Raw genomic sequence first — 10,785 nt, 5'->3', positions numbered from 1 at the left:
TCAATCAAGCAACGAAGGAAATATAAAGACATAGAGAGAATAAGATTGTGTTATTATCAGTGCAAGACCAGTAGACCCGCGCCCAGTATGGCCATTGGGGCGATAACACTACCCAAGCTTTGAAAAGTTTCTTCATGAGATTTTGAGGCAGTTGTATGTAGGGTAAGTAGTCAAAATCTAACAGGCAGCACTTGTCACTGGAGGAACCTCCGTCAACACCGTATGTGATTAATTTTGTCGCAACTCATTTGAAGAGAGGAAAAGCACCAAGGTCTCCCTATATACACCTTTGATTTCCAAGGCGATCACACTGTATGACTGAGCTAAATGGAAACTTCCTCTAGCCTGGGCTAGCCACTACATGTAACAGATACGATCGGTGAGAAATAAACACAGAAGAAGATGAGATTCATTTCTATAATCGGATGCTTTATTTAATTTCTTGGACTGACAACATTATGGGATGGTTAACAAAGCGATGGTACAGAGCAAACCAAATGAATATGAAAAACATTACTTATTTGTGTTTGGCTGGATATTTCCTCTTGGTCAAGACCAGGAAATACCAATAACCACATTCACGTTATTACTGTGGTGCAATGATAATTGGGAATACAGGTAGTTTAATAGTGACGCGGTAAATTCATTATGTAGTTCCAGAACCATCAAAGTAAAACTTGAGGTCAAAGAAGATTTCATCCTAAGCCTACAATTTTGGTTTAGGGTTGCGGAGAATAGAAATTGATACCCATGCATTGATTGTCTCGCCAAAACCACGTTGGTGGAGCTGAAAAGTTTGCCAAAACCTTGGCTACGCTGAGGTTTTGGTCTTCATTTTAGCTCCACCCTCGCTAATTGGTAGTGAGACAACCAATACCTCCAGTTCGGTATCAATTCCTTAAACCAAGGTAATCAGATCCAGCAGCCGCATGGCATGGATCAGTCAAATAAAACAACAGTTACATACAGTACGCCATTGGACAAAATAAACACAGCAGGAATGCTCCAAAGACAACAGGGTAAGACTGAAGAATTAGGTCAAGGTCAATATTTTAGGCTTAATGTACAACGTCGGATAAAAATGAGTAAAAACTACTGCCTTGACCTATATGAACTTGATAATCTAATTTTCCTCTCAAATGTTAACAGAGTTCAAAGTCTCTTTCAGATTTCCCTCACAAATGCTAACTGTTGACATAGTTCAAGTTAATTCTTCAGATTTTACTGACAAATGTAAACATGTTCAAAGCATTTAACCAATTTTCCTCACAAATGTTAATATAGTTCAAAGTCTTTTTCAGATTCTCCTCACAAGTGTACTATAAAAGTAGTCCAATTCTTTTTCAGAATTTCCACACAATTGTAAACATAGTTCAAGTCTTCTTTCAATTTTTTCTCACAAATATAAAAAACATTTAGAAGTCTTTTTAATATTTTCCTTACAACTGAAAACTCTCGATGATTGTGTTAGAAGTGAGCAGAAAGCCGATCGACTTCCATGAGGTCTTCTGAGATCTGAAACGAACACGATAAATTAGTAATTTTCTGTTACATGCCGTTAATGATTTGTACCATTTTAAAATCATTTTTCAAAATTTAAGCCCAAACTCTTCTTGTTCCTATTTACAAGGATGTGTTCATCATCCTGACCATTACTTTTCAACAACACCAGAAAGTTCAATTTAATTGCTGGATTCGAATTTACCTGCGAAACTGTAGAACTCAGAATATACAGTTAATTCAAATCCAGAGAATAGATTGAACTTTCGAATGCTATATTGACCATCATGCCATCAGCCCAGGAGGGGGTGGAGTCCACATCACCAGCTACTCATGTTTCTCACTTGGCTGGGTCTTTATGCCCTGGCATAGGCACCAGGAACAAGGAATATTGGCTATACATCTCAAGATAAGAACTACGAAGAGCCAAGAATTTTACTTCCTTTCAGTTCCATGCCAGTCTGTCCAGAAATGCAATCCTTGGTTCTCCCCAGGATCGAACCGGGGTCCTTTTGCATGGCAGCCAGCAGTGTTAACCACCAGGCTATGAGACTCCTGTTTAAATAAAGGCGACTCAAACAGTAATATTTACCTGGTCCACAGTAGTACCAATCTTCCTCGATAACTCCATTTTGTCTGTGTGGCTGAGGTTGAGGTACTTCCACAGTAAGTCTCCATCGAGGATGTTCTTGGCCGGGTTCATCAGCTGACGGAAATCATGCTTCACTTGCCTGAGAAAAGGCCATCAAAATTGAGTTGAAATTACTTCAAGACAGGTTATGAACTTTTTAAAAGTTTAAGTTTGAGGTTTATAAAAATGTCTCACATCTTTCGAATTTACACTTTCACCCTGGTATATCCTAAAACTTCCAGTAGACCTCAGATAAGCCGATCAACCAGTGCTACAACCTCAGCACTTTCGACCGGTATTCATTTTTACCTTGGTGGAATAAGGCATGTTCGACAAAGAGAACTGCTGGAGTCTCATCCTGGCTGTAGGGTTCAAACCAGGTACCACCTGACCACTAGGAAGTCACCTCTCACACTCCTTGCCTGCACCCAAGCCAGAAGTGGTATCTCCAGGCGTAAGTAGTCCAGAGTCCGAGCCACTAGATCACAGCAGCTTCTACCTGGTTTTACACTGGTAGATTTGATTGAGATTGGTTCCAAGCAGACTTGATGCCAATGATGGAATCCTCAGTGTAAAGGCATCCTAATCCATTTCCATTCACCATATGAAAGAGTGAGGCAAAGGCTTGACCTCTTAACTGCTAAGCGCATATACAATCTAATAATGAACCAATGGAGGTAAAGAGCCAGGATAGGTTTTGACCAACTAACTTACCTAAATGCCTTCGGATTGAGTCCAGCCACGTGTGATATGCTGGTGGTCAGGAAGCCCTGCAACATCTGAAGTCGACGGTACGTCTTTTCGCTAACAGGGAGAAGGTAGCCTATCGCGCCATCCAGGGTAGCTGCAAGAAAAAGAAATTGGCAGTCAACTAAATATGGTGCTTGCTCCCGAAAGTTAGTGGTTCACCGTTTAGATCCCAACCGGCCGATATCCGGCCACAAACTTTTCGTCTATATATCCCTGACCGGCTGCTAACCGCCTGCCAGAACGTACCTATTCTCGAGCGACAACATCGCCATAGACATTTAGTGGCTGACCTGTACGGGGGTGCTTTCGGAGGTCTTTTCGGTCGAAACTTGCTGAAAGGGTTAATGCTCTAAACATGCTAAAGTTGAAATGTTTATGCTTTTGAAGTTGGCATTTGACAGATCTCTAATTTGTGAAATAAAACGTTTGCGAAAATTTCAGATTACAGAACATGTTTTCAAATGACGAAACATTCAATGAAAAGTGACCTGTTTATTCAATTTTACGTAAGAAATTAGTTTCCATTTATGAAAATAACGAGGCCCTTACCATAATACGTCACATGTCGCTTCTCGACTAAAGATGACGCCCTCCGGTCACTTGACGGGTCACTCAGCTTGCAACGGAGACGTAGAAGTGTGTTGATGTGACTTCCAACATTGAAGTCGGCCTTTCGGAGCAGACGCTGCCCTCCACAACTTTCACGTGCTGCAAAAGCAACAAAAAAGATTAATGCTGTGTCGTTTTTTTATCAATAATTTCACTGTTACTTGAGCCCAGTGATTCATTTTTTATTTAACTGAGGTTTTTGATTTTGTAACTAACTTTTATTACATCTAACACAGGCAAAAGTGTTCATTCATGGATCATCAAGGAAGTTTTATTTTAACAAACCTTGATAAAATGTACCTTCTGGCTCAATAGAGTCGAACATTTATAAAACATACCTTCAGGCTGATAAGAGTAGACCAACAAGTTTTTGTCTTTGTCCGTCACTGAAAAAGAGAAAGAAAGCATTGCATGAATAAAAGAAGTCGTAGCATAATCAATCTGAAAAGATTAATATTATGCTTAGATAGATTGCAATTTTTCGATAGCTTAACCTGTTTTTTTAGCAATTGAGACATGAACAAGATGTACCAGTTGTCAAGTGTTATGTGTCATTCATTGATCTGTGGCCATGCAGGAAATTAAGTCCCGGCCTGAAGTTGAAGAAATTAATTCAATGAAATTAAGATTCTCTTCTCCAACTTTAGATCTCTCACCTATAAATCCGAGCTGATGATTGTCAACAAAGAACTCTGAACCATACACTTCTAGGGGCTTCATATCCTGAAATGTGATAAAATTCATTAATTTTTTAAAGTAAATCAATGTATTTTTATAATCATGCGGATTGTTTTTTTGCAGCTTTTTGCAAATTTTTGTAGGATTTATCTCAAAACGAATCAATCACACTACAACTTATACCATCTTTAAGAGCCAACTGAGGGCTTTCAAACAAATTGTAAAGTTAACAATGTCACTGTGGTCTAGGCGTGCGGGTCAGGAGTTACCAGGCTGGAACCCCCAGTTCAAGCCTTTGGGTAGGTCACTTCGTCTAACATACATGTATGGCTCATTCCACCCTCATGTATAAATAGGAACTGGTCAAAAGTGCTCAGATTGTCATGCTGCTCGAGCAGCTTATCCAAAACCTGCTAGGACACCTACCCTACTGACGATGGAGAGCACCCTCATGTCTGACTGGTACTGGAGCAGCGTGATGCTCTTCATGAGGTCCGACACCAGAATCATGTTCTTGATCGAGATCATGTTGTGGATGTAGATCTGAGCGTCAATAAATGCAACACCGCTCAGATCATTGTCTTTGAGTGACCAAATGTATACCTGAAACAGAAACAAAGAGGTCAAACACTTCGGACTGTTGAAATCTGATGCCGTCCTATTACCTTGTTGACCAGCTACCAGTTATGAGGCTCGTGGATGTCATCAACTGAAAATTTGCAACAGAAATTGTTACTAACTTCTGACTTACCTTTTGCCCCATAGCAGATATGAGTAGTCCGTTGACATGTGACAAGGCAGTGACTGGTCCCTTCTGCTCTTTGCTGTACAGAATCTAAAAAGGAAAGGAAAACAGAAATTTACTGCTATGAGGCCATTTCAAATCAGAACAGGGTTACTATACAATTGTATGGATTAGCAGTCAGTTCTCAGTATTGGATATTATAATATGTATTCTTTGACAAAATAGGAGATAATTTGTCGTAACACAAGCCCTATCAAGAGGGGCAGATCCAGCCTCTAATTTATCTTGAGTCTCATTTGTGCACAATATCTTTTTGGTAGCTAAAAATCACATAGAGTACAAAATGATGACACCAAACACATGAGACTTCTGTCATGACCTTTTAAACAGGCACAAATGAAGATAATAACATACCTTTATTTTGTTCTTGGTCAGTGGCTGTCCTGGTTCGGGAACAACTTCTATCACATCAAAGATGATAATCTGAAGTGAAAAACCCAATGAATTAAACCACTCAAACTAGAAATATTTGTTGAAATCTTCCAAAAAATCTTAGGTATTAGTCGAAAATGGCAAGCAAAAGTTATCAACAATTTCAAGACTTTAGGATTTAGATGGGGTAAACCCAAATACAGGCTTGTAGCTTCTTGCCTCCATCAGCCTGGAAATTGGCCAAAATCTGCATGAAATGTGTTTATCCTGGGTTAGGGGTACCCTGTCCTCACCTTGCCTCTAGTGACGACATCCTCCCCATAGCAGACGTTTGTTCCAACAGCCATGTAGCCTTTGACACCACTCACTGTGCCCTCGCTCACCAGAGGCACATTTGCCATGCACGTCACATGCTCCCAATCCTCCATGTCAATCCTAGAATAGAAATTGAAAACCCACAAATAATTGTCTGCCTTTTATTTTTGCATTTACAGATAATCACATAAATGTACAGCAGCAAAAAGGTAAGTCTAATTCATGTTACAGAGTTGTCAAAATGCTTCAACTAAAAGTAAGTCAAATTTGCAATTTCAACTTTTGAAATTAAATGTGACCCGTCGCAGCAAAAGTAGGTGCATGTCACTCTGAGCTTGGCAGGTTGAGACGGACTGTTTGTTCATTTCTCTTTTGTGAAATACGAGCACATCAATTTCTTCCATTATCTCCTGGTGTCATTTAGGCTTATCTTCTGTGCGACGTGCGCCTGGTTTTGCTGTGACGGGTCACAAGCGGCTGCAAAGATCTCCAGGTATACAGTATTCTAGTTCAAGCATTAGAGGTATACAGTGGAACCTCCCTTAGCGGACAACCCTCTAATAAGGACAACCTCTCTATTAAGGACACTAGTTTCAGTCCCAAATTAGTGCTTTCCATTCAATTTGAACTCTGTAATCAGGACACCTCTCTATTATTTAAGGACAGCACTTGTCAGTCCCGAGGATGTCCTTAATAGAGAGGTTCTACTGTATCATGAAAGTAGGGGTGTAAATTCAAACTTAAACTCGTGCAACTGATACAATTTTGCCCCACTTACTTTGTGTTTGGAATCACCTCCCAACTGACCGGCGAGAAGAGCTGCACCGAGAACTTCTCAATGGTCGGGTAGATAAACCGGTCGTCACGGTCGATCACCTGGATTTCTTTCTCATCCCCTTGGAGGCGGACGTACCGGTTGATGATCTCGGCAGAGCTTGTGCAGACGGCATACGTCTGAAATGGGGGCAAGTTATTTATAAGCAATATTGTAAAAGGTATAATTTTTGTAGCATCTGGGTAGCATTTTAGTATTATTATTCTGATGGATTTTGAATTTCTATTTAAAAGTGTTCTAATTTATTTAGGCTGAGTGCAGGCTATCATATACCATATCATTACCGGTGTCGTAACCCTATTGGATTTTGGCCAGAGATAGGCTACTGTCCACCTATGTGGGATCTTTTACCTGCCCTTGCATAGACACTCAGTTCCAAGGGACCACGGCTTTTAGTCTCATCCGACAGACCCTCGAGTATTTGATAGGTGGTACAGGTTGTGAAGAGCTAGGAATTTTAGTTCCTTGAAAGCCGGTTCAACCAGAAATATAACTCTGGCTTCTCCTCGGGATCGAACCCGGGCACCATTGCGTGGTAGCCAGCAGTGTTAACCACTAGGCTATGAGGCACTCCCAGGATATGAGGCTATCCTTCAGTGATTTGATTGAAAAATATATCTTAGTACTCTAGTGCTCTCGAGTTTTAGTAAACTTCGCTAAAAATTTGGGAAATTTCAAGAAATCTCCACCTCACCTTGCTCTCCCTATGATAGACGACAAAATGTGGGGTACACCTGAGAGGCACCTTCCTGATTGGCCACGGTGAGTCATATGACAGGTGTGTTGGCAAGGCACAGATACGAAGCTCACCCTGTAATGAAAATATAACTAAACTAGAAATATATAACGCAATTGGGGCAAATTGCGAATGTATGCCCCCGCTCTGGTGTGTTCGGTGTGTTAATATGTTCATTGCACGCGTTATTTAGCCTATAAATATGAAATTGTGGCTATAAGCACACCTCGAATATAAGCGCATAAATACGATAATATCTTCTCTGTGGCTGTTTACGAAATTTTTTTACGGAGGCTCTCAAATAACATCCACAATAATATGGCTGTTGACTGGGCTAGTTGGTCTGACAATAGACATGCACGTGAACAGCAGAGGTTGGTTTTCCCATTTACTCACTACAGAGGTGAAGCGTGGTCTATACTATTTTCGCCGTTGTCATCTCCTTGATCTTTTAAGTTTTTGCCGTTTCCAAGGCGATTGCCTGCTAGCAATTTACACAGAAGATCAGTGGGCAAGCTGTTGACCCTGTTACTGGAACAGCATCAATTATGCGATCGCCTGGAATCAGTCACAGAATATCTGGTACTCAGGAAGTTAAAGACTAGTCACTGCCGGGTAGCTAGTGCAATCTGCTAGAATCAGTCACAGAATATCCATTGCTTACATGCTAATGAATAACAACTGTCAGGCTATTTATCCCTTCTCCTGGTGTCAGTCACAGAATATCCAATGCTCGGATATCAATGAATAGGAATTGCCTAGCTATTTATCTCATCTCCTGATGTCTGTCACAGAATATCCAATGCTCGGATATCAATGAATAGCAACTGCGTGGCTATTTATCTCATCTCTTATCTTATCTCATCTCAGCAAAAATCTAAGATGGCGGCTGGAGGCCATTTTGGATTCTGGAATGCGCCCAAAATCGATAGAGAAACTCCCCTACTGAAGACCATTACATCACAAAAGTTTGAAGTGTGTCAAACCTCTAGTTCTTCATTAAACAATCGGAATACCAAAATCTAAGTTGGCTGCTGGCAGCCATATTGGATTTTGGAACACGCCCAAAATTGATAGAGAGCATCCCCTGAATGACCATTGCACCACAAAAGTTTGAAGTGTGTCAAACCTCTAGTTCTTCAGTTAACAATCGGAATACCAAAATCTAAGTTGGCTGCTGGCAGCCATTTTGAATTTTGGGTCAGGCCCAAAATCGACAGGGAACCTCCCCTACACAACCTCATCACACCACATAAGTTTCAGGTCTGTCACTCACTTGGTTCTTGAGTTACAGGTCGGAATGCGAAAAACCAAGTCGGGCCTGGCAGCCATCTTGGATTTCAGATCGGGCCCAAAATGGATGGGGAACCTCCCCTACACTAGGTAATAACACCACATAAGTTTCAGGTCTGTCACTCACTCGGTTCTTAATTTACGGGGCGGAATACAAATCACCAAGTCGGGGACCTGGTGGCCATCTTTGATTTCGGGTCTGGCCCAAAATCGATAGGGAACCTCCCCTACCATAGACCATTACGCCACAAAAGTTTGAAGACTGTTGGACCTCCGGTTCTCCAGTTAACGAGCGGAATGCGAAAATCTAAGATGGTGGCTGGCGGCCATCTTTGATTTCGGGTCGGGCCCAAAATCGATAGGGAACCTCCCCTATCATAGACCATTACGCCACAAAAGTTTGAAGACTGTTGGACCTCCGGTTCTCCAGTTAACGAGCGGAATGCGAAAATCTAAGATGGTGGCTGGCGGCCATCTTTGATTTCGGGTCGGGCCCAAAATCGATAGGGAACCTTCCCTACCATAGACCATCACACCACAAAAGTTTGAAGACTGTTGGAACTCCGGTTCTCTAGTAAACGAGCGGAATGCGAAAATCTAAGATGGCGGCTGGCGGCCATCTTTGATTTTGGAACGTGCCAAAAAACAATAGGGACCCTTTGACACACTAGGCCTACACCCCCTAAAAATTTCAAGTCAGCCGAGCAAGGGGTTCTTGAGTTATAGTCTGGAATTCAGTGCGGCGGACGCGGACGAGGCGGACGCGGCGGCGGCCGGAAACCGCCTAAGAACATAATGCCCCCACTTTAGCGGGGGCATAATTAGGTGACAATTGGATTAGGACTACAAAAGACAGACTGAGGTAAAACAGTTCTGAGAGGGGGAAAATCAGTTATCACAAGTCTGGCCAAAGACCGAGTCATCAGGCCAATTAACCCAATTGGCACCTAACAAAAGTGGCATGTAAGAATGCTCATCCTGCCTTGAGGAGGAATACTCCTTGGAGAATAACAACTCCGAGTGCGGAGCAAACACTAAAAAAATGAAAAAGTTATAACAAGTATCTTTTTATCTTCTCTTGCATTCAAACCCCAACAGGTGAATAAATCGTGAAATATTTAGTGACACAATTCACTTTTACATACCTGCTTGTTGAAATACAGGAATCCTTTCGGGCAGTTCACGTTGTGGAATGGTGCAAATGATGTTATAGCGCCATCTATACCCATGGGATGTAATCGCAATGCCCCTCGCATTGTGATCACCATGATGTGAGGATATGGACCACAGATGAATACCTGAAAAAATTGATTTCAACTTTAGATCATATCATTCATTCACGTTATGTGCGACTTGGCTGTGTTAGTTCAAATATTCACTTTGGTTACATCTGTTCAAAATGGCTACCACACAATTCAGACAAATACACCCGTCAAAAGCACCTACACTGCTGATTAATTCGCCATAGTAGGAAACCTCCAAACAAGAAAATGTGAAAACGAATAAGCGATTCTTGATTTTCTGCAATTTTGGGCAAGATTTTGATGTCAGCACGAGGAGTTTAGAAGATTGCCACGGGAATTGACGTCACGAAACACCTTTAGTCGAAAAACATGGTCATTAATTCTGTCTTCTGGTCAATTTCAAATCTTCTAAAACAAACAAATAAAAGTATTTCATCAACTTGAAAACCTTCTTCCAGTTGAATTATCCACTCTGTCACTTTCAGATGAAGTTTTGGTTCGAGTCGCAAGTACATGTACGAGTATTATGCAACCTCTCCAGTATCAGAACTTACGCCAGAATAGCCAGAGATATCATCAAACGCCCTCAGCATGGACACTTGCGATGGGTTCATATTCTCCTCTTCCTCTTCTGGCGCCCTCTTTTTCCATCTCCGCTCACCGAGGATCAGACCGTGGTTGATTCGCTTGAAGCGGCACTTCAAGTGGTTGTCTGTCAGGGAGTGAGTGTAGGGGAAGGCCTCGTACAAGAAAAGGTTCTCATTCACACGTGCCTAGAAAAGGAGACACCTTTTAAACACCTCGGTGGAGCATGGCAAGTTAGACAAAGAGATCTTCCCTCAAGCCTCACGCCCAAGCCCCGAGGGGACCTGACCCACACTACCAGACCCAAGCCCCGAGGGGACCTGACCCACGCTACCAGAGAACATTGCATCTATTTGAGGATCAGCTATTTTAACCACAAAGAGACTCTTTAACACCAATACAATGAGAACTCCTAAATGACAATGACTGGAC

General features: G+C 41.7%; 1 protein-coding gene across 1 annotated transcript in view; it reads right to left on the bottom strand.

Annotated features, from left to right (window-relative positions):
• Window positions 1-427: 427 nt before the first annotated feature.
• LOC135495682 (cleavage and polyadenylation specificity factor subunit 1-like) overlaps window positions 428-10,785 on the bottom strand; it is a 226,941-nt gene continuing 216,583 nt past the window's right edge. Inside the window, exons 24-37 of the mRNA XM_064784529.1 lie at window positions 10,323-10,541; window positions 9,670-9,822; window positions 7,190-7,306; window positions 6,439-6,614; window positions 5,639-5,780; window positions 5,328-5,396; window positions 4,920-5,003; window positions 4,595-4,771; window positions 4,147-4,213; window positions 3,829-3,876; window positions 3,431-3,589; window positions 2,846-2,975; window positions 2,093-2,231; window positions 428-1,515 (exon numbers count right to left, since the gene is read on the bottom strand). Coding sequence (XP_064640599.1) covers window positions 1,468-1,515; window positions 2,093-2,231; window positions 2,846-2,975; window positions 3,431-3,589; window positions 3,829-3,876; window positions 4,147-4,213; window positions 4,595-4,771; window positions 4,920-5,003; window positions 5,328-5,396; window positions 5,639-5,780; window positions 6,439-6,614; window positions 7,190-7,306; window positions 9,670-9,822; window positions 10,323-10,541 — 1,728 coding nt within the window. The 3' untranslated portion in view covers window positions 428-1,467. The remainder of the gene's footprint in view (window positions 1,516-2,092; window positions 2,232-2,845; window positions 2,976-3,430; window positions 3,590-3,828; window positions 3,877-4,146; window positions 4,214-4,594; window positions 4,772-4,919; window positions 5,004-5,327; window positions 5,397-5,638; window positions 5,781-6,438; window positions 6,615-7,189; window positions 7,307-9,669; window positions 9,823-10,322; window positions 10,542-10,785) is intronic.

The sequence above is a fragment of the Lineus longissimus genome, chromosome 11 (genome assembly GCF_910592395.1).
Source record: "Lineus longissimus chromosome 11, tnLinLong1.2, whole genome shotgun sequence".
In the NCBI taxonomy this organism is placed as follows: domain Eukaryota; kingdom Metazoa; phylum Nemertea; class Pilidiophora; order Heteronemertea; family Lineidae; genus Lineus; species Lineus longissimus.
Note: the sequence above shows the minus strand (reverse complement) of the source record. Positions and strands in the feature narration are given on the sequence as shown.